Below are 23,064 nucleotides of genomic sequence, written 5' to 3' on the forward strand. Positions count from 1 at the left end.
GACCGAGCCTGGGATTCCTAAATTAGTCGGTGAGGTCAGAGCCAGCACGGCCATTGTAACGCGACCGGAGGGGACACGTCACCAGACACGCCCCTGGGCCTCTCCCCGGGTCACCCAAGCGGAGGAGGGGGAGTTACAGCCGCAGCTCGACCCCCAAAGTCAGCACTGCGGCAGCCAGCGGAACCCCCCAGATCACGACCAACTGTCCACAGCACCGAGCTGGCGGTGACCTTTACAGTCAGCTCCACGGAGGCCGCCGTAATGCGTCGCCATGGCAACAGTGGCGCCAGCCCGCCCCGCCCCCTCCCCGCCCCCCAGGAACCCCGTTTCTCCAGCCGAACCCAGGACTGTCTGGAGAGTTCTGGACCGGGGCGGCTCCCTCCACACCGGTGACTCAAAGGAGGCGGGGAAGGCCCACTAGACGAGAAGCTGCTGGAAGATTCCGGTCCCCACGGCCGCCTCCAGTTCGCCGATTGGCCCGGGGGAGGGCGGGCGGGGCCGGAGGGCGCTCCATAAAGACGCGGGGCGGTGCGCAGAGCTCCAGACGCCAACTGCGCTCCCAGCCAGGAGTCCCCGGTTCCCGTCGGAGCGGAGAGAAGCCGAGCTGCGCGAACCCGACCCGCGGCCAGATCCCGACCCCCGGCCAGGACCAGCCTCCCCCGCAGCCTCCCCGACGCAGAGCGCCGAACCCCGGCAGCGGAGAGCCAGCGGCGCCATGGCCAAGAGCACGGCGATCGGCATCGACCTGGGCACCACCTACTCGTGCGTGGGCGTGTTCCAGCACGGCAAGGTGGAGATCATCGCCAACGACCAGGGCAACCGCACGACCCCCAGCTACGTGGCCTTCACCGACACCGAGCGGCTCATCGGGGACGCGGCCAAGAACCAGGTGGCGCTGAACCCGCAGAACACCGTGTTCGACGCGAAGCGGCTGATCGGCCGCAAGTTCGGCGACGCGGTGGTGCAGTCGGACATGAAGCACTGGCCCTTCCAGGTGGTGAGCGACGGCGACAAGCCCAAGGTGCAGGTGAGCTACAAGGGCGAGACGCGGGCCTTCTACCCCGAGGAGATCTCGTCCATGGTGCTGACGAAGATGAAGGAGATCGCCGAGGCGTACCTGGGCCACCCGGTGACCAACGCGGTGATCACGGTGCCCGCCTACTTCAACGACTCGCAGCGGCAGGCCACCAAGGACGCGGGCGTGATCGCGGGTCTGAACGTGCTGCGCATCATCAACGAGCCCACGGCGGCCGCCATCGCCTACGGCCTGGACCGGTCCGGCAAGGGGGAGCGCAACGTGCTCATCTTCGACCTGGGCGGCGGCACGTTCGACGTGTCCATCCTGACGATCGACGACGGCATCTTCGAGGTGAAGGCCACGGCGGGCGACACGCACCTGGGCGGGGAGGACTTCGACAACCGGCTGGTGAGCCACTTCGTGGAGGAGTTCAAGAGGAAGCACAAGAAGGACATCAGCCAGAACAAGCGCGCCGTGCGGCGCCTGCGCACGGCCTGCGAGCGGGCCAAGAGGACCCTGTCGTCCAGCACGCAGGCCAGCCTGGAGATCGACTCCCTGTTCGAGGGCATCGACTTCTACACGTCCATCACGCGGGCGCGGTTCGAGGAGCTGTGCTCGGACCTGTTCCGCGGCACGCTGGAGCCCGTGGAGAAGGCGCTGCGCGACGCCAAGCTGGACAAGGCGCAGATCCACGACCTGGTGCTGGTGGGCGGCTCCACGCGCATCCCCAAGGTGCAGAAGCTGCTGCAGGACTTCTTCAACGGGCGCGACCTCAACAAGAGCATCAACCCGGACGAGGCGGTGGCCTACGGGGCGGCGGTGCAGGCGGCCATCCTGATGGGGGACAAGTCCGAGAACGTGCAGGACCTGCTGCTGCTGGACGTGGCGCCGCTGTCGCTGGGCCTGGAGACGGCGGGCGGCGTGATGACGGCGCTCATCAAGCGCAACTCCACCATCCCCACCAAGCAGACGCAGACCTTCACCACCTACTCGGACAACCAGCCCGGGGTGCTGATCCAGGTGTATGAGGGCGAGAGGGCCATGACGCGCGACAACAACCTGCTGGGGCGCTTCGACCTCAGCGGCATCCCGCCGGCGCCCAGGGGCGTGCCCCAGATCGAGGTGACCTTCGACATCGACGCCAACGGCATCCTGAACGTCACGGCCACCGACAAGAGCACGGGCAAGGCCAACAAGATCACCATCACCAACGACAAGGGCCGGCTGAGCAAGGAGGAGATCGAGCGCATGGTGCAGGAGGCCGAGAGGTACAAGGCCGAGGATGAGGTGCAGCGCGAGAGGGTGGCGGCCAAGAACGCGCTCGAGTCCTACGCCTTCAACATGAAGAGCGCCGTGGAGGACGAGGGCCTCAAGGGCAAGATCGGCGAGGCCGACAAGAAGAAGGTGCTGGACAAGTGCCAGGAGGTCATCTCCTGGCTGGACGCCAACACGCTGGCCGAGAAGGAGGAGTTCGTGCACAAGCGGGAGGAGCTGGAGAAGGTGTGCAGCCCCATCATCAGCGGGCTGTACCAGCAGGGTGCGGGTGCTCCCGGGGCTGGGGGCTTCGGGGCCCAGGCGCCCAAGGGGGGCTCTGGGTCAGGGCCCACCATCGAGGAGGTGGATTAGAGACCCTTCCTTGCCCTCCCCGGGTCATCTAGGACACGGGCTGTGGCCCTTGAGGACTGCCCTTGCGCTGCGTATTGTCAGGGTTGGTCCCTAGCTCCTGAGTTCATTCTGCACTTACGTTGCTAGTCCTAGGGAAACTTTATATACTTTGTGGAATAACTCATGTTCTTTATATTTACTGTAAGTTAGCACATTAGTTACCCTGAGGGTGGTTTTTTTTTTTTTCCTGCCTTCAGTACAACACTGCCACACTGTATGATTTGTTTTGCCAGACTACCAAGTTGGCAAATGTCTTTATAACGTAATAGTGTGTTTATCTGATTTTGGCTTGCAATAAGAGAAAGCCAAAGAAGTTTTTTGTGTGTGCAGTTTTAGAAAGAAATATGTTGCCAGCCATAGGTGAACACCTTAATCTCTGTTGGTTCAAGGCCAGCCTGGTCTATATAGTGAGTTTAAACATGGCTATGTAGAGGGACCTTCCCTAAAATACCAAAAAGAAAGAAATATCTTAAGTATATTTTTAGGGTTCTTTAGTCTTTGGACTCGGCCCTTAGCCACACTATTGAGGTACCCTAAAGTTGGTGCCTTCCATGGGCCACGTTTGTCTATGAAGCAGGGAGGCTCTGGACTGCTTCTCCTTGTGTTTATACTTTAGTGTTTGAAGTTTTGTTGTTGAACTGTTGAGCTGTATTTCCTTCCAGTGGGTAAACTTGGGGCTGATTTATACTGTCATCCTTTGTTCACCTTGTTTTTTACATATTCGTACTGAGCTCAGGTCAGTTTCTACTGTTACTTGAAAATAAACTCAGTATAACTTGCCACATCTGTGTGACTGTTGTATTTGGAGGTCAGGAGCTGCTGCGTCTGTCTCTCACAGTTTTGGCCACAGAACAGTGACATTTTATCCCGACAGGGGCCTGGAGGACCGAGGGAACATTGCAGTGTGATCCGTTTGTGTGAGGAAAATGAAATGAGTCAGCGCAAACAAACAACCCTCTGGGACTGAGGTTCTGAGATAAATTCTCACGGAGGTGGGGGAGAGGCTTGTCCAAAAAAAAAGCCCCGGTGTTTGAGGCTGGGGCCTGGGGTTTCAGAAGTCGGGCACCTAACAGGGTGGTGATGATGCAGCGGATGTAAGAATGACTTCAGAAGAGGGGATGAGGGGTTCACTTAGTCTACACACTTCTGTAGCAAAAAGAGGGGAGGGGGAGGGATGAAATAAAATAGTGAAAGGTCGGGGGTGGTGTGCTTTAAAAGTGAGAATTAACCAAAAAAAAAAAAAAAAAAAAAAAAAAAGCCGGGCGGTGGTGGCGCACGCCTTTAATCCCAGCACTTGGGATTGAGTTCGAGGCCAGCCTGGGCTACCAAGTGAGTTCCAGGAAAAGGCGCAAAGCTACACAGAGAAACCCTGTCTTGAAAAACCAAATAAATAAATAAATAAATAAATAAAAGTGAGAATTGACAGAGCAGGTTGAGGATGCAATCCCTACTTCTCATCTTTTACTTAGTAAGTTTTTACTGCATTTATGCATGGAGGGGGGCATGCAGATGCCAAAGCACACACAGAGGACCGCAGTGTGGGGCATGCAGACACCAAACACACACAGAGGACCGCGGTGTGGGGCATGCAGACACCAAACACACACAGAGGACCACGGTGTGGGGCATGCAGACACCAAACACGCACAGAGGACCGCGGTGTGGGGCATGGAGATGCCAAAGCACACATGCAGGGGTCAGAGGACCACGGTGTGGGGCATGCACGTGCAAAGGCACTCATGCAGGGGTCAGAGGACCACGGTGTGGGGCATGCACATGCCAAAGCACACATGCAGGGGTCAGAGGACCACGGTGTGGGGCATGCACGTGCAAAGGCACTCATGCAGGGGTCAGAGGACCACGGTGTGGGGCATGCACATGCAAAGGCACTCATGCAGGGTCAGAGGACCCCGGTGTGGGGCATGCACATGCAAAGGCACTCATGCAGGGTCAGAGGACCACGGTGTGGGGCATGCACGTGCAAAGGCACTCATGCAGGGGTCAGAGGACCACGGTGTGGGGCATGCACGTGCAAAGGCACTCATGCAGGGGTCAGAGGACCACGGTGTGGGGCATGCACGTGCAAAGGCACTCATGCAGGGGTCAGAGGACCACGGTGTGGGGCATGCACGTGCAAAGGCACTCATGCAGGGGTCAGAGGACCACGGTGTGGGGCATGCACGTGCAAAGGCACTCATGCAGGGGTCAGAGGACCACGGTGTGGGGCATGCACGTGCAAAGGCACTCATGCAGGGGTCAGAGGACCACGGTGTGGGGCATGCACATGCAAAGGCACTCATGCAGGGTCAGAGGACCCCGGTGTGGGGCATGCACGTGCAAAGGCGCTCATGCAGGGGTCAGAGGACCACGGTGTGGGGCATGCACGTGCAAAGGCACTCATGCAGGGGTCAGAGGACCTCTGTGGAGAAAGTTCTCTCTTTTCACCCTCTTGGTCAGTCCTGAGCATGGAACAAATCTGCAGCACCTTTACCCACTGAAGCTTCTCTTTGGCCCTCATCTTCTACTTTGGATGTTTTAAGTTAGGCTGAGTTAGGCCTTACTACCCAGTTGAGATTATGGGCAATTTTTTTTTCCTTTTTTTTTTTTAAACCTGCTTGAAACAAAGCCTTTGAGGCAGGGGCTGACTTGGAACTCAACATGTAGTCCAGTCTGGGCTTGAATTGAGTTTTAATACCTCAGCCTCCCAAGTGCTGGATTACAGACGTGGATAGCTATACCATGCCTACTTTATAATTTTTTTTGTTTATTTGTTTGGCTTTTGTTTTTGTTTTGTCCTGTGTCTTTTTTTGCTGTGTGTGTGGTGCTGGGGTTTGAGGCCAGTTCTACACTGAGCTACATACCCTAGCCCTGCAATTTTATTTTGCTTTATTTGTTGTTCTGGGAATCAAACCCAGAGCTTGCAGATGCTAAGCAGCTGTTTTACTGAGGTTCCTCTTAAGCCTAGGTTCCTGATTTCTGTGGTTGGGTTGTTTGTTGGTTGAATTGGGTTCTCTCATAGTCCAGGCTGGCCCCCTCACTGCCAGAGTCTTTAAACGTAGGGGTGTTAGGGGCTGGAGATGCAGCTCAGCAGTAAAAACCCGATGGGTACCAACCAGCTCTGGGGTCGTCCTCAGCACAGGGTGGGGGTGGGGTGGAAGTGGCAGGCAGGGAGGAGATGGGGGCGTGGGGGTGGGATCCGGAATGAACCCGTTGGGCTGATACTTTTGTTCACAGTTATTTCTGAAAGAATGCTGGAATAGAAATCACACTTGGGATTATTTTTAATGTCATGTGTGTGTGTAAGTTTGGGTACATGCGCGTGCAGGTCAGCAGATAACTCTGGGGAGGCAGTTTTCTTCTTCCACTGTGGTCTCTGGAGTATCACACTCAGGTAGTCAGGCTTGCATGCACACACTTTCACTTACTGATCCTGCTGGGCCACATTGGCAGTTTTTGTCACCCACGTTTAAGGTATTCCAGTGAACATACATGGGGGGGTGTCACCTGACAATATAGCGCCTCCATATCAGAAAGACCTCAACTTTGGAGGGCTGTGACCAGAGTAGACACTGTGCTGGGGCCTTTCAGTGATGCTTCATTAACCGGATTGTGCTGGCTGATCTGATGTCAGCTGGGCACAGGCTAGAGTCATCTGAAAGGAGGGACCCTCAACTGAGAGAGGACCTGGCTACAGGACATATTCTTTACTTTTTCTGTTTATTTATCTATTTATTTTACATCCCAACTGCAGCCCTCATCCCCTCCTCCCACTCCATCCCCCTCTCCGCCCCTCCCCCAACCCATTTTCTTCCTTAGTGATGGGTGTGGGGGGGCCCAGCGCACTGTGAGTGGTGCCATCCCTGGGCTGGTGGTCCTGAGTTCTACAAGAAATGGGCTGAGCCAGGCGGCTGCAGTGGTGCATGCCTTTAATCCCAGCACTCAAGAGTCAGAGCCAAGTGGGTCTCTGTGAGTTCAAGGCCAGCCTGGTCTACAGAGCAAGATCCAGGACAGGACAGACACCAAAACTACACAGGGAAACCCTGTCTCAAAAAACAAAACAAAACAAAACAAAAATAGGCTGAGCAAATGAGCAAGACAGTAAGCCGCACCCTCCGTGGCCTCTGCATCAGCTCCTGCCTCCGGGTTCCTTCCCAGCTTGAGTTCCTTCAGTGACATCAATGTGGAAGTGTAAGCCAAATAAACCCTTTCCTCCCACCTTGCTTTTGGTCTTAGCGTTTCATCATAGCAATACTAGGGCAGTTACCATCTCTACAGTCTGATGGACAGTCAGCAAGATGGGTACAGAGGGAAGTGGGGGGAGGGGGGCCAGCTACCCAGACGCTCCGCCCCAGGTGGGGGGCAGCCACCCAGAGGCTCTGCCCCAGGTGGGGGTGAAGCCACCCAGACGCTCCCCTACTTTCATTTCTGAGGACTGTTTTCTCACAGCAGCCACCCAGTTTGTTTGGCTCAGTATCGTAAAAGTCACAGAACTTTCCATTGTTTCCATCTGATGAGTTAGAGCTGGGTGTGGTGCATGCCTGTACCAGGAACCTGGATGCAGGAGGGTCCCTGAGTGTGGTACATGCCTGTACTAGCAAAGGGAACGTGGAGGCAGGAGGGTCCCTGTTCAAGACTAGTCTGGTCTACACACACACACATACACACACACACACACACACACACACACACACACACGTCCAGTCTGATCTACATAGACACACACACACACACACGTCCAGTCTGATCTACATAGACACACACACACACACACACACACACACACACACACACACACACGTCCATGATGATGGAGAGAGGAGGCTGAGGAGGAGGAGGAAGAGGAAGAGGGCGAGGAGGCTTCTGGAGCACCGCAAAGGTGACCCAAACTTGTAATCCCAGTACTTGCTGGGCTAAGGCAGGAGGATTGCTGGGAGTTTAAGGCTCACATGGCCTGCAGAATGAGTCCAAAAAACAAGCAAAAACCAGGTGCAACTTAAATGTCAAGGGAAGGAGCTGGAGAGATGACCCAGAACCGGCTGCTTTTCCAGAGGACCCAAGTCCAGTTCCCAGCACCCAAATAGTGGCTCACAACCATCTGGCCTCGGCAGGCACCAGGCACACAAGGGGTGCACAGACATACATGCGGATGAAGCACTCATAAATAAAAATAAAATAAAAACACACAAAATAAAAACTTTAAATAACTTTTAAAAAGCAGCAAGGGAAAGGGGGCGGGGCCCCACCGCTTTCCTGTCCATCCCAGGTTGTCAGGCTTTGCTTTTATTGCCGACTGTGCTGGGAGGAACTGCATGGCCTGGAAGGAACTGCCCTGTCCTCGTTCTCCAGAACACTTCTTAACAAAGCGAAATATTCCCCTGCCTGCGTCTCCCCCTCTTCCCCTGCCTGCGTCTCCCCCTCCCCTCAGCTCTGCTCTGGGGCAGCAAGTGTGGTCAGGCTGTACATTTAACATCCAGCTGATTCTGTGAGCTGTGTGCCAGCTTGCCACGGATACAGGGCTTGTGTTCCTTTCCCGTCTGAGGCAGACAAGCAGAAGCTGGAAGCCTGGTCAGACAGGAGCTTAAGTGCAGGGCCATGAGGGGGAGGGGCAGGAGGGAAGCTCCTGGGTCATCACTTAACCCGCATGCACCTAGAGCTCACAGAGGCCTGACCTCCACTCCGCTGCTCTGCTGTGAGTGCAGACCTTCAGAGAGTGGAGAGAAGGTTTGATGCAGAAAGGCGGGTGTTGGAAGACATGTGCTCTGGCCTTTCAGCTACTGCCTTCTGCCTCGCCCTAGTCTTTCGTGGGGTTCAGAAAAAAAAGTGGGGAGCTATGAAGCTATGTGAGTCCCAGACAGGCAGGTGCCTCGGGTACCCAGCATTATAAACGGTCTCCTGTGCAACGTGGGCAATGTGTGTCTATCGTGGTTGTGCAGGTCAGGGCCATAGCAGTTTGTGTCTGCCACTCTTCTTTGAAAAGCCCACACCCATGCTGTCAGGTGAGTCTCACTTTACTCCCAAGTGCCTCTCGGTTTGGTTTAACTCTTTCCCTCAAAACCTATGTCAAAAAAAAAAAAAAAAAAAAAAAAAAAAAGTCTTTGAATAAACTCCAACTAGGGGCTGGAAGATGGTGACTCTGTGTTAAGAGCTGGTACTGCTCTTCCAGAGGACTTGCGTTTGGTTCCCAGGACCCAAGTTTAGAAACTTACAGCCATCTGTAACTCCAGTTCCAGGGGATTCAATGCCTTTTCTGTCCTCTGCAGGTACCTGCACCGCTGTACACACACACAGTGTTAAAATAAACCTTAAAAATACTCTCCAACTTTGCATCATAATTGACTTGTGCCTTTTGTGGTGCTAGAAAATTAAAGACAAAGTTTTTTTCGTGCTAGACAATTGCAGCAGACGGGAGATACCATTTAGTGGTTGGTTTTGGAGAAGGGTCTCACTATGGAGTCCTTTCTGGCCTGGAACTTGCTATATAGACCAGGCTGCTTCAAACTTGGGACAATGTGACAATCCCTCCATCCCTCCATCTCTTCCTCTCAAGTGCTGGGACCACGGATATAAGCCACCACACCTGGCTTTACCCCAGTTCTTATGTTGGATTTAAGTAATTTAAAGTAGTTCCATGGTGCTGGTGGGTCCCCAGCTTTGTGAGGACCTCACCAAGAATGAGTGAGTAGCTGGACCTGAGTGTGAGGGACTGCCCATCACAGAAGGGAAAAACTGCAGAGCACACAGTGTGACAGCTGTTGAAGCGTTAGTCAACTAATTCTTTTTTTTTTTTTTTTTTAAGATTTATTTATTACGTATACAGCATGTATGACTGCAGGCCAGAAGAGGGCACCAGATGTCATTACAGATGGTTGTGAGCCACCATGTGGTTGCTGGGAATTGAACTCAGGACCTTTGGAAGAGCAGTCAGTGCTCTTAACCTCTGAGCCATCTCTCCAGCCCCAACTAATTCTTGATACCGCCACGCTATGAAGTAGATTTTGTTTTGTTTTGTCTGGGTTTTGGGGGTGTTTATTTCATGAGACAAGGGGTAGTGTCTTCAAGCTCACTATGTAGCCAGGGAGAACCTCCAACTTGTGCTCCTCCTGCCTCTCGCTCCCCACTGATGGTATCACAGGGTGTGATACCTGCCCTGGTTTCTGTGGGAGCAGGTTTAATCGTGGGCTTTGTGCACACTAGGCCAGCACACAGCTCAGCACCAGCACCGTCTGTTTGCTTTTAGAGGCAGGGTTTCTTCAGATGGCCCAGGCTGGACATGCTCTCACAGTATCCTCCTGCCTCAGCCTCTCCCACTCTGGAACTACAGGAGCACACCATCACAGCTGCCTGAATGTTACTGTTAATTCTACTTTTGAGATGATCATATAGAGATTTGGGTGATTTAGTAGCATACAAGTACTTTTTCCCCCCACTTTTAACAACAAAAACTATCCTTGAGGTGGATTCCAAACACAAACACAGGTCTTCCCCTACCCAGAGTGTTTTTCCACTGGCTGGAAATCTCCAGAGCTCTTCTGCCACCAAAGCCCTCACAATCTGCTTAAGAATGCCTGCCTCAGCAGGGCGTGGTGTTTGTGCCTGCTCTACTAGCCTTTGAGCAGCTGAGGCAGGAGAACCGACATGAGTTCCAGCCAGCTTGGACTGTCTCAAAAACAGAACAAAAGAAACAAACCCCAAAGGCTGCCTCTGGGTTCACATGACTTGTTCCCTTCGTCTCCTCTGGATGTGCTTAGAATTGTGTCATCTTTTAAGAACAAGGGGACTGAGGGGAAACTGGGCTGTTTCTATTAACTGTTTTCCTCCCCAATAGAGAGGGAAAAAGACGCTGCAGCCTCGGGCTGAGGAAAGTTCTCTCCCCTCAAGTGTTCTTGGCATCCTTCCCTGCCCCTGGTGCTCTCCACCCCTTAAAAGTCCTTCACAGCCTTCCAGTTCGGAACCCTGAACTCTGTTACTTCCAAATATGGAACTCAATAAAACCTAATTCCAGAATGAATCAAGTCCTCTTGGTGTGTGTGGGGGTGTGTGTGTGTGGGGGGGGGGCAGGCTGAAAATTAAATCCAGGGTGTCTTGGATTCTAAGCATGTATTCTACCAGCAGCTTGGGGTTCTTTCCGACCCTCCACCCACCCAGGAATTAAACCCATCACTGTGCTTCTCTCTCTGAAGCGCCTAGACTAAAAAGACAGGACATTTCAAATATCTTCTTATGCAGAAAGGGACGTGGGCCGGGGATGGTGGTCATTCTGGTTAATCCTAGCACTTGTGTGAGTGAGAAAAGAGGATCATTCTGGCAGTGGTGGTGCACACCTTCAATCCCTGCACTTGGGAGGCAAAGGCAGGTGGATCTCTGTGAGTTTGAGGCCAGCCTTCCTGGCAGGGAGTTCCAGACTACCCTTTGCTACAGAATGAGACGCTGTCTCAAAGTTTCTTTTAAAGATGTATTCTAAGTATTGCTGATTCACAGGGCAGAAGGAATAAACCCAGGACTATCAGTGGCCACAGACGGTGGTGAGCAGGCCTCTGGGGGAGGGAAGCAGGAAGGTCTCTGGAAGTGACTAGACAGCTAACATGGACTCCTGGAGGAATCCCCAGCAGAGATGCACAGAGTAATGGAAAAACCCTTGAAGTTTAACCAGTTTGACTAGATCGGGGTGGTGATTCATTAGAACTGAATTCATTAGCTCTGACTATGGAACGAGCTGCAGCCTGCCAAGGACACACACAGGGGATCTATGCATCTTCAGAACACTGGCTGAGATCAGCAAACTACAGCACAAACAAGGAAATGCCCTTGATTCCAGGGAGATACAGACTTATGCATGCACACACAGGAAGAGGCTAAGGAGCTGTGTTCAAAAGCAGGGTCCCCTCCAACCGCCTCCTCCAATTCACACTCAGGAACCTACAGGTAGCCCGTGGTGCCGTGGTGCTTGTGCATGCCTGGGAGTAAAGGTTGGAGGACCAAGAGCTTAAGGCCAGCCTTGACTACTACACAGTAAGTCCAGGGACAACCTGGGCTACATGAGACCGTACCAAAAATAAATAAATAAATAATAAATAAAAGGAAGAAAAACAAAAAAGATTCATGTATATAGTCTCTCCCTGCCGTGGATTGTTGCCTGTTACCTCAGAACTAAGGTTCTAATGCACCCTCATTTTTTTTTTCTTTTTTGAGAGAGACAGGCTCTAATGTAGCCCAGGCTGGCCTCAAACTCCTGATCCTCCTACCTGCACCTCCCAAGCACGGGCCACCATATCCAGCAGCCTCTTACTGTGGTTTCAGGAACCTAACTAGGGTCTTTACACCTTACACAGGAGCAGGAAGAGGGGCAGGGGGCAAGGAAGAAGATCACCGATGACTAATGTATTTATAATCAAAACAGGAACAGATGGGGCACTGAACGTTGATGAAAAAGCTAAGCAGGAGCCCAACACCTCTGCCTGAGGGTCTCACCCAGCACTTGGCTTTAAATGCACTGTGAGGTGTGATGCTATCCGAGGTCTCTCCATCTACAGGAGGTGACTGGTGAGGGGCGGCGGGCACAGCCAGAAGAACCAAAGGACTCTAAGTTCACCCTGTCCTTAGTACCGCCGTCACAGTCGGGAACTGAGCAGAAAGAAAGGTGCCTGGCGAAGAGCTACGCGAAGGAAAAGCCACGCTGGCATTCTCCACTTTCTTGAAAATGTTTTCAGACAGGGTCCCGTCTGTAACGTGGCTGGCACTGGACTCGCTGCAGTCCTCCTGCCTCAGCCTCTCAGACGCTGAGGTGACCGGTGCGAGCCACTACGCCCCGCCAACTTCTATGGAAAGTTTCCTTTCCTTACTAATGCCAGGCTGCAGCCTGAGGCACAGGGAGTGTCTGCGTCCTGGCAGGGTGGCTCAGCCTGCCCTCCCGCTGCTGCCGGGACACCTTCCTTATTCGGGTCACAGGTCCCCCTGACCCGAGAACCAGTGTTTATTTACACACCGATTTCCTCCCGCACACCCGAGGACCCCTGCACGGCGATCTACTGCTGACTCGGACGGTGACCGTGATGTAAACACCCCAGAGCAAACACACTGTCCTGCGTGAGCTCCTCTCTTTTTCCCCCTGTAAACCGAACATGGGAAAAAACGGACCAACAGACATTCCTCGGGCGGCCGAGCGCTGTCACTCCACGCAGCCAGGACCCAATCACGGTCCCTTTCGGCCAAGCGTTATCCCGCCTCCTTGGAGAACTGTCTGTGTCCCCGGACCTGTGGAAGAGGGTAGGACGCCTTAAACCCCCTGCTGGTCGGAGCCCCACTCGCCTCTCCGGCCCAGCACCTCCAGACGCTGACCCTGCCCTGCTTCCCCACCCCCCGGCCGCCGCCGTCCGTCGCCATGGCGACAGCACGTCCCACCGCCCGCCCCGCCCCCGCCCCGCCCCCCAGGAACCCCGCTTCTCCAGCCGAACCCAGGACTGTCTGGAGAGTTCTGGACCGGGGCGGCTCCCTCCACACCGGTGACTCACCAGACGCGAAGCTGCTGGAAGATTCCGGTCCCCACGGCCGCCTCCGGCTCGCCGATTGGCCCGGGGGAGGGCGGGCGGGGCCGGAGGGCGCTCCATAAAGGCGCGGGGCGGTGCGCAGGGCTCCAGACGCCAACTGCGCTCCCAGCCAGGAGTCCCCGGTTCCCGTCGGAGCGGAGAGAAGCCGAGCTGCGCGAACCCGACCCGCGGCCAGATCCCGACCCCCGGCCAGGACCAGCCTCCCCCGCAGCCTCCCCGACGCAGAGCGCCGAACCCCGGCAGCGGAGAGCCAGCGGCGCCATGGCCAAGAGCACGGCGATCGGCATCGACCTGGGCACCACCTACTCGTGCGTGGGCGTGTTCCAGCACGGCAAGGTGGAGATCATCGCCAACGACCAGGGCAACCGCACGACCCCCAGCTACGTGGCCTTCACCGACACCGAGCGGCTCATCGGGGACGCGGCCAAGAACCAGGTGGCGCTGAACCCGCAGAACACCGTGTTCGACGCGAAGCGGCTGATCGGCCGCAAGTTCGGCGACGCGGTGGTGCAGTCGGACATGAAGCACTGGCCCTTCCAGGTGGTGAGCGACGGCGACAAGCCCAAGGTGCAGGTGAGCTACAAGGGCGAGACGCGGGCCTTCTACCCCGAGGAGATCTCGTCCATGGTGCTGACGAAGATGAAGGAGATCGCCGAGGCGTACCTGGGCCACCCGGTGACCAACGCGGTGATCACGGTGCCCGCCTACTTCAACGACTCGCAGCGGCAGGCCACCAAGGACGCGGGCGTGATCGCGGGTCTGAACGTGCTGCGCATCATCAACGAGCCCACGGCGGCCGCCATCGCCTACGGCCTGGACCGGTCCGGCAAGGGGGAGCGCAACGTGCTCATCTTCGACCTGGGCGGCGGCACGTTCGACGTGTCCATCCTGACGATCGACGACGGCATCTTCGAGGTGAAAGCCACGGCGGGCGACACGCACCTGGGCGGGGAGGACTTCGACAACCGGCTGGTGAGCCACTTCGTGGAGGAGTTCAAGAGGAAGCACAAGAAGGACATCAGCCAGAACAAGCGCGCCGTGCGGCGCCTGCGCACGGCCTGCGAGCGGGCCAAGAGGACCCTGTCGTCCAGCACGCAGGCCAGCCTGGAGATCGACTCCCTGTTCGAGGGCATCGACTTCTACACGTCCATCACGCGGGCGCGGTTCGAGGAGCTGTGCTCGGACCTGTTCCGCGGCACGCTGGAGCCCGTGGAGAAGGCGCTGCGCGACGCCAAGCTGGACAAGGCGCAGATCCACGACCTGGTGCTGGTGGGCGGCTCCACGCGCATCCCCAAGGTGCAGAAGCTGCTGCAGGACTTCTTCAACGGGCGCGACCTCAACAAGAGCATCAACCCGGACGAGGCGGTGGCCTACGGGGCGGCGGTGCAGGCGGCCATCCTGATGGGGGACAAGTCCGAGAACGTGCAGGACCTGCTGCTGCTGGACGTGGCGCCGCTGTCGCTGGGCCTGGAGACGGCGGGCGGCGTGATGACGGCGCTCATCAAGCGCAACTCCACCATCCCCACCAAGCAGACGCAGACCTTCACCACCTACTCGGACAACCAGCCCGGGGTGCTGATCCAGGTGTATGAGGGCGAGAGGGCCATGACGCGCGACAACAACCTGCTGGGGCGCTTCGACCTCAGCGGCATCCCGCCGGCGCCCAGGGGCGTGCCCCAGATCGAGGTGACCTTCGACATCGACGCCAACGGCATCCTGAACGTCACGGCCACCGACAAGAGCACGGGCAAGGCCAACAAGATCACCATCACCAACGACAAGGGCCGGCTGAGCAAGGAGGAGATCGAGCGCATGGTGCAGGAGGCCGAGAGGTACAAGGCCGAGGACGAGGTGCAGCGCGAGAGGGTGGCGGCCAAGAACGCGCTCGAGTCCTACGCCTTCAACATGAAGAGCGCCGTGGAGGACGAGGGCCTCAAGGGCAAGATCGGCGAGGCGGACAAGAAGAAGGTGCTGGACAAGTGCCAGGAGGTCATCTCCTGGCTGGACGCCAACACGCTGGCCGAGAAGGAGGAGTTCGTGCACAAGCGGGAGGAGCTGGAGAAGGTGTGCAGCCCCATCATCAGCGGGCTGTACCAGCAGGGTGCGGGTGCTCCCGGGGCTGGGGGCTTCGGGGCCCAGGCGCCCAAGGGGGGCTCTGGGTCAGGGCCCACCATCGAGGAGGTGGATTAGAGGCCCTTCCTTGCCCTCCCCGGGTCATCTAGGACACGGGCTGTGGCCCTTGAGGACTGCCCTTGCGCTGGGTATTGTCAGGGTTGGTCCCTGAGTTCATTCTGAAGTTACAGCCTTTCATAAGGTAATTGAGTTGACTGTTAAATTTTGTATGTTTATATTTTTTATATCCACATTAACATTGCCAGCTTGTCTGTGTACAGTATTTTATTCTTAACAGAGTAAGGGGATTTTGTTCTTACACCTAGTAATGGGTAAAATTTAAAGGATTTTTTAGGATTGAGTTCCAGTGGCCTGGGAGGACACGGTCTTGCTGCCCAGGGACCCATGAGAGTCTCAGGGTCTGGTCCCAATACAGAGCAGCTGGAGCTGATAATTCTCTTTCTTACACCACAGGCATTTTTGAGACAAACTGACTTTAGAAGTTCTTTGCGCCTAACTTTAGTCGTCTGTTCTTAAAACTTTTATTATGTGCTTGTCCTGATTATAGTTCTGTGGTATAACTCATACATTCTTTGCATTAATCCAAGTAGTGTAAAGATGGCATTTTCCTGCCACCAGAGAAATCAACACTGCCACCCTGTGTAGATTTTCTTCCTTGCAACATTACAAAGTTAGAAAAAAAATTTTATAACTTAACTATTCAAAATAAACTGTTACAACTATGTTTTGTCAGTGTGTTTGTTGGGAGGGTTAATGAATTCTGGGTTTGTGTGGATTAGGGATGTCCAGAAGAGGTGTAAGTGTGGGTTTTCTGTGTTAGGCAGAAGATCTAATCTGCAGGTTCTCACTTTGAGGGTAGGGCTCATTTACGGGAATGTAGTTTGGGGACCACTGGTAGAGGGCATCCTGGGCTCTGAGAGCTCTGAACTCTGCCCCTGCCCTCCCAGGTGTTTCTCAGCCTGTGGGCCACGATCCTTTTTGGGGTGGAAGGACCCTTTCACAGGGGTCATCTAAGACCGTCAGAAAACTGATATTTGCATTGATTCCTAACGGTAGCAAAATTATGGTTATGAAGTAGCAACGAAAATAGTTTTATGGTTAGGAGTCACCACAACATAAGGATAGTATTAAAGGGTCGCAGAATCAGGAAGGCTGAGAACCGCTGCTCTAGAGCATTGTACATACTAGACAAGGGCTTCATCACGGAGCTCCGTAGCCCTCAACCCCCTGGCTGAGATTGTACACTTTGCCACCAGACACCAGGTCTGGCTATCCTTTTTTTTTTTTTTTTTGGTGGTTGTGGGGCTGTTCGTGTGTGTGTGTGTGTGTGTGTGTGTGTGTGTGTGTGAGAGAGAGAGAGAGAGAGAGAGAGAGAGATGGTTTCTATGTAGCCCTGGCTGTGCTGGAACTGGCTATTTAGGTCAGGCTGGCTGGCCTCGAACTCACTGATATCCGCCTGCCTCTGCCTAGGGAGTGCTGGGATTAAAGGCGTGTACCACCACCTCCCAGCTACTTCTGGCTCTCAAATGCTGGAATTATAGGCACATACTATCACACTCACTTACTCTGTCCCCACTCCTCTTTCCAGGCAGTAAGCCTGGTGAAATAACACTTAGCATGTCCAAGGCCTGAATTAGCAGGCAGAAAGTGGGGGAAATAAAGGCTTTCATCGAAAGTCTTTGATGCATGGACCTCCATCCTACTGTGTAGTGACATCCTTTGAGAGCTGGGGAGTGTACCTCAATGACAGAATGTTCCCTTAGCATGCATCAGGCCCTAAATTCAATTCCCAGCTCCACCGGGAATAAATCACTTAGCTGGGCCAGATGTCAACCACCTGTAAACCTAGCCCGTTCATATTGGCAAATGTGAGCCCACTGTGGGGCAAAGAAGCCATCAGCGATAGTTCAATGCCAATAAATAATTTCTGAGGCCGTGGCAATTACGTTCATGAATTGCTCATTAGAGAACCGGTTTACTGCCAAACCATACCAGACTGTTAGAAGTAATTTCTGGCCTGTACATGTACACAATCTGAAATCGAAAGCAACCTCTTTCCATATCACTCCCAGGTGGAACTTGGGCCTCCAGGAACTGAGAAATTGATCAAATAAATAATTACTCTAGGAATCTTACATTTAAAAAAGTTTCTACTATGTTTTAAGGCTGGATCTCTGGGTAGCCCCGACTGGCCTCGAACTCAGAACTCTGCTTGCCCCTGTCTCCCAAGTGCTGGGATTAGAGGCCTGTGCCACCACACTCACCCTTACAAGGGATTTTTAATGGAAGGCTGCAACCTTCAAGGGAGGGAGGGCAGGTGGAATAATTGAAAAAAGTACAGTGCTCACCCAAATTTTATTTGTATCTTGTTTCTGAGTCAGGGTCTGACTCAGTAGCTCAGACGGGCCCTGAGCTCCATAAAGAGCACAGCACGGCCCTCCAAAGTTATTTATTTACTTTTGGTTTTTTGAGAAACAGGGTTTCTCTGTGTAGCCCTGGCTGTCCTAGAACTCCCCTTTGTAGACCAGGCTGGCCTCGAATTCAGAGAATTGTTGTCTCTGCCTCCTGAGTGCTGGGATTAAAATTGTGCACTTGCTACCTCCCAGCTAAAAAATTTGTTTGTTTGTTTTAATGAAGCCACTGCAGCTCTTAGTGGCTCACACATGGTAATTCCGGCACTCAGGAAATGGTGGCAGGAGTGTTGAGAGGTACAGAATTGCTGTCTCAAAAAAAAGCAGGGTGGTGGTGGCGCACGCCTTTAATCCCAGCACTCGGGAGGCAGAGCCAGGCGGATCTCTGTGAGTTCGAGGCCAGCCTGGGCTACCAAGTGAGTCCCAGGAAAGGCGCAAAGCTACACAGAGAAACCCTGTCTCGAAAAAACAAAAAAAATAAAAATAAAAATGACAAAAGGGGCTGGAGAAATGACCAGGTGGTTAAGAGCACTTCCTGCTCTTCCCGGGGGACCTGGGTTCAAGTGCCGAGCACCCATAGCCGGAGGCTCACAACTTCCTGTTAACTCCAGTTCCAAAGGATCGAAAGCGCTCTGGCTGGCCTCGGCAGACACCTGCACACACGAGGTGCACACACATATGCACAAATAAAATTAAGTTTTTTGTTTTTCAAGACACGCATTCTCTGTGTAACAACCCTGGATGTCCTGGATCCCGCTCTCTAGCCCAGGCTGGCCTTGAACTCACAGAGATCCTCCTGCCTCTGCCTCCCAAGTGCTGGGATTAAAGGCGCCCGGAGACAACACTAATTTTTAAAAACTTTTGACACAGGTGTCTGGGCGTGGTAGTGGGTCCCGCCTGTAACTCTAAGCATGGCTGGAACCCACCTTGCACTGTACAGTTCCAAATGAGCCAGGAATACGGCGGGGGTCGGGGAGGAGAAAGGCCTACCATTCAACAAAGCTTTTGTTTTTTTAATAAAAAGAACCGTAGAGCAGAAGCTGAGATGCAAAGTCAGACCCTTCTGGCTGGAGATGACTGAGTCCTCAGAGTGGATTGGATCCTGAGAGCAGAGTCACTGCAGCCAGGGACCTCCAGGAGGCCAGGGAGCGAGCGCACGCGCCCCGCCGACTCTCCGGGGTCTTTATCCCGCCTTGGCCGTCTAGGCCGCCTGTTTCCATTTCTTTTTTTTCTTTTCTCTGGTAATTTGCCAGAATTCACAGGTCCTGTATATGACTCTCTAACCAGAAGAGGGACATAATTCCACTCGTTCTCCCCTCATTTGCCAGCGCGACCCGGTCAGGCATATCAGAAGACGACCATGGGGTCAGGACCCCGGGCTGGCGCGGCTATAAAGCGCGTGGGCGGGCGCGGGGCGGTCTCTTTGCGCGCGCGCCTGCCGCTCTCCGGTCCTGTGGTCCCTGTGTCGGTCTCTGCGGGGCACGGGCCGGCCTCGTGCAGCAGGTACCCCGGGGCCCGGTGGGAGGGCTCTGCGGCGCGGGGCTGGGCAGGATGACCCCCATTTACAGACTAGAGTTTCTGATGTCTCCGTGACGCCAGCCTTGGAGCTGACCCAGCCCGGGCTGAGCACGCCGGCCGGAGCCTCTCGGACCCGTGCTCACTCCCTGCTCTCCCTTCCCAGGTTCCCGATCGTCGCCCCCCGCCCCCGGAGGCACGATGGTAGGTGGATGGTGCCCGTGCAGGGCGGGGTGTGGAGGGGCTGGCTCCGGGAACGGCGGTAATGATGACCTCTGGTGAGTCTGAGTGTCACGTGACGCCATCACCGCAGCGCGCTGACGGCCCCCGGGTCCAGGATCTGCGGTGACGGGGCTTCTGGGAGCTCGTTCTTAATGATTTGCTTCTGTGTCTCTCTGTTAGGGGTTTGAGGACACCCGCTGGCCGCTTACTCCTGAAGAAAGGTTTGTGTTGGGTGCCAGGAGCTCTCTTAAGTTCCTCTCGGGGTTTTCTTGTCAAGGCTTCGTGGACATTAATGTTTACCTGTCTCTATCCTTCCTGTACATTTGTCTGGGGCCGTCAGAACTCCTGTGACTGGAGTTGTAGACTGCCACGTGGTTGCTGGGACTTAATTGGGGTCCTCTGGAAGAGAGCGGCCAATGCTCTTCACCGCTGAGCCATTTCTCCAGCCCCCTTGCTTTATTCATAAGATAGAGCAGGCCTTGTGTCCAGCCTCTCACAGATCCCATAGGCATGCCACCAATTCCCAGCTTTTTGTTTCTGTTAATTTAGGAATTTATCCTAACTCCAAACTTCTAATGGCTGGGATTAAAGCCATTATATTTGTGGATCATCTGGGTTGCAGGCAGGTTGTCGAGTGTGGTGGCCTTTTGGGGTTTTTGTACTTGGGTTTGGAGTTGGACTGCCTCTTTCTCCTTAGTTTTTTTGTTTTTGTGTTTGTTTTGTTTTTGTTTTAAAGCAGTTATGTTCCAGTGGCTCAGTGTTTTTGGATTTCCTGTAATTCTCCCTCAGCTTCAAAGCCTGGAAATAACAAGCATGGGCTATCACAACCTGTTTTCTTGCCTCTCAGACTAACATTCCCTGGACTTCTCTTGTATCTTTATGAACTGAATACTGATGTATTGGAAAATAGTGCCCTTGATTCAGGTCTCCCTAAATTGGGAATGATGATTTCACAGACTAGAGTCTCTGACATTGGTCCTGATGTCAACTATAAATCTGACTCACTTAGGGAACCTGAATTCTTATTCTGGGTGCACCATTTATACCTCCTCAGGATGGAACCCAGTGTCCCATGTGCTGGCTCTGGCTCTACTGAAGTGTATAGCTTGTCATTGATTGTCTTATTTTCATCTCTAGAATGAGCTCTGAAAACTACACAGGGGCCTCGTCCCCTCACCTAGATTTTGGGCTGACCTGAGGACACAGCCTAAGGTGAAGTTTGTCCTTGGAAGGAAGTGATCCAGATGGCGTGATTGTACTTGCCAAATCGCAGTGTCTAGTGGACAGCAAGCACTTTCTCCTGCTTACTGTGGTGGTGAGTGTTCTAGTTAACCCTCTATTGCTTAATAAAATGGGCCATGACTGCTAAAGACAACTTGGGAGGAATTTAAGGGGTTTGGCTTATTCTGTGGAGGAATGCTGTGCTTCTATGTTAGCTGTGACCACCGGGCGCTCATTAGTGAAGAGAATGCCCTGCAGTCATACCTGTCACCAGGGCTTGTAAAGTTAAGTCTTTCCACTTTCCATGGTGACCTTGTGTTGGACTAGCCTGAGCTTTTCTGAGGGTCTTTGAGTCCATGTGTTTCCTGCATAACTCTAAAACATGCTTCTTTTTTTGAAATTTTCAGGATTTTGCTACTACAAGAGCTGACTGAAGTTGGGCATATCCTTAGAATTGTTTTTACTGGGTGTCAACAGCTGTCAATGCTAGACCACATCAGCTGGATATGATGGCGATTGTGTTACCAGAACATCACCCATTTGGGTAGTGTAATGAAGGCTTGTCTTTCCCCTAAAACACTTTTTCTAATAAAATACTTTAAATTTAATTGGTTGATACCTGTGTGTTGGGTAGTATGAAAAGATTTATTGCAAGTAAAAGTTCCTGGGTCGTACCACAAGGTCCAAGTAAAGTTGACCTGTTTGTATGTGTGCCATAAAGGTGTCTGTCCCCTCAGGCATCAAATAGGCAGGCGCTCTGGTCTTCTTGGGATCCCTTGGAGCTTTTGTGGTCTGTTCTCATGCAAGAGATGGGGATAGGCTCTGTGTTTGAGGTTCCTACTGAGCCACACAGCTCCAAGCTGAGTGGGCAAACCCCACAGGTTTGGTACACCTAGTGGCTAGTTGTGTGGCTGTTAGCAGACATGACTGGGACATGTGAAAGTTCCGTAAGTGCTGCACATGGGGTCAAGCTGACCTCAGTTTTAGCCCACGACCGACCGGGGCATGCTCTCACATATCCCACTGCCTTGAACCAGTGTATCAGTGCTGAGCAATCTCCAGTCGGCCTCGCTACCCCGTGCATACCTGAGTTCCTGCTACTGTCTAAAGACGAACACAGCATCAAATCTCTTGCACATGTAGATGCTGGGAATTAAACCCAGCCCTCGGGAAAAGGTTCTGGGTCTCTGACCACCTCGTGTTTGATGCAGCAGTTCACCCACCTGTAAACGTCCCGGGTAACTGGTGTACCTATGGGGAGGAGTGCAAGTTGCCATGTTAGCCAGGGCGCTCCAGCAACCCTGGAGTTCATGGAGGTGCTTGCCTAGCATGCCAGAAGGTAGGGATTCGGTCCTGGCATCAAGTAAACTGGTGACACACGTAACACTGGCACTTGGAGAGGAAAGGCAGAAGGATCAGATAAGGTCATTCTGTTACATATAGAGTTCCCAGCAGACGGAGCTAAAGGAGGCCTTGTCTCAAACCAAAAATAAAAAAATTAACCAAAACAAGGAATGTGGGAAAGACTAATAGGGAGTGGAAGTTGAAAGGGATATAATATACACATGTATGAAACTTAAGAGAACGGTGTCTCTGTATCTCTGGCTTTTCTGGAAATCTGAAAACCAGGCAGACCTCAAACTCAAAAGAGTTCTACCTGCCTCTGTCTCTAGTACTGGGATTAAAAGTGTAGGCAACCACCACCCAGCATACTTTCAAAGAACTTAGATACAATTTTTTTTTAAAATATAAAGATGCTGTGCTTTTAAAGATAACCAACCATAGGTCCCTGGCCTCCAAGTACACAGTGTTTCAGGGAGGGAGGAAAGAGTGGTTCACACCTGTAACTGCAGCACTCTTGTCTTCAAGTATGTCCCAACACCAGGTAGTTTAAAGTAGTATCCAAGACAGGCCTGGTGGTGCATGCCTGTAATCCCAGCATTGGGGAGTAGAGACAGGAGGATCGGGAGTTCAGTGTGATCCTTAGTTACACAGAGGCCAGCATAGGACACAAGATACCCATTAAAAAAAAAAAAAACCTTTTTAATGTTTATTTTATGTGCATTGATGTTTTGCCTGCATGTATGTCTGTGAGGGTATCAGATCTTGAAGGTACAGACAGTTGTTAGCTGCCATGTGGGTGTTGGGAATTGAACCCCAGGTCCTCTGGACCTGGAGCAGTTGGTGTTCATATCCACTGAGGCATCTCTCCAGCTCCTGGACGTGACACAGTAATTCTACACAAGAATTCACAGAAGCTGAGGTTGGCAACACAAGACTTGGCCCATGGACATGTGGGCTGGAGTGAGGAGCCGTGGGAGGCCCCATTCTTCCC

The 23,064-nt window shown here is 53.4% G+C and overlaps 2 protein-coding genes and 2 non-coding genes across 4 annotated transcripts; all 4 read left to right on the plus strand.

The window, feature by feature from the left end:
- Window positions 1-524: 524 nt before the first annotated feature.
- LOC131926685 (heat shock 70 kDa protein 1A) lies at window positions 525-3,463 on the plus strand. The gene has a single exon (XM_059282240.1). It carries the CDS (start codon window positions 716-718, stop codon window positions 2,642-2,644), a length of 1,929 nt encoding a protein of 642 aa, XP_059138223.1. The 5' UTR covers window positions 525-715; the 3' UTR covers window positions 2,645-3,463.
- A 9,743-nt stretch (window positions 3,464-13,206) lies between these two features.
- Window positions 13,207-16,082, plus strand: LOC131926296 (heat shock 70 kDa protein 1A). The gene has a single exon (XM_059281637.1). The coding sequence runs from the start codon at window positions 13,489-13,491 to the stop codon at window positions 15,415-15,417; it is 1,929 nt and encodes a 642-aa protein (XP_059137620.1). The 5' UTR covers window positions 13,207-13,488; the 3' UTR covers window positions 15,418-16,082.
- Window positions 16,083-19,547: 3,465 nt separating this feature from the next.
- Window positions 19,548-19,609, plus strand: LOC131894037 (small nucleolar RNA SNORD48). The gene has a single exon (XR_009374823.1). It is a non-coding gene; the product is annotated as a small nucleolar RNA SNORD48 (small nucleolar RNA).
- Window positions 19,610-20,445: 836 nt separating this feature from the next.
- On the plus strand, window positions 20,446-20,511 carry LOC131894035 (small nucleolar RNA SNORD52). The gene has a single exon (XR_009374822.1). It is a non-coding gene; the product is annotated as a small nucleolar RNA SNORD52 (small nucleolar RNA).
- The last annotated feature ends 2,553 nt before the right edge of the window (window positions 20,512-23,064 follow it).

The sequence above is a fragment of the Peromyscus eremicus genome, chromosome 16_21 (assembly GCF_949786415.1).
Source record: "Peromyscus eremicus chromosome 16_21, PerEre_H2_v1, whole genome shotgun sequence".
NCBI classification, from domain to species: domain Eukaryota; kingdom Metazoa; phylum Chordata; class Mammalia; order Rodentia; family Cricetidae; genus Peromyscus; species Peromyscus eremicus.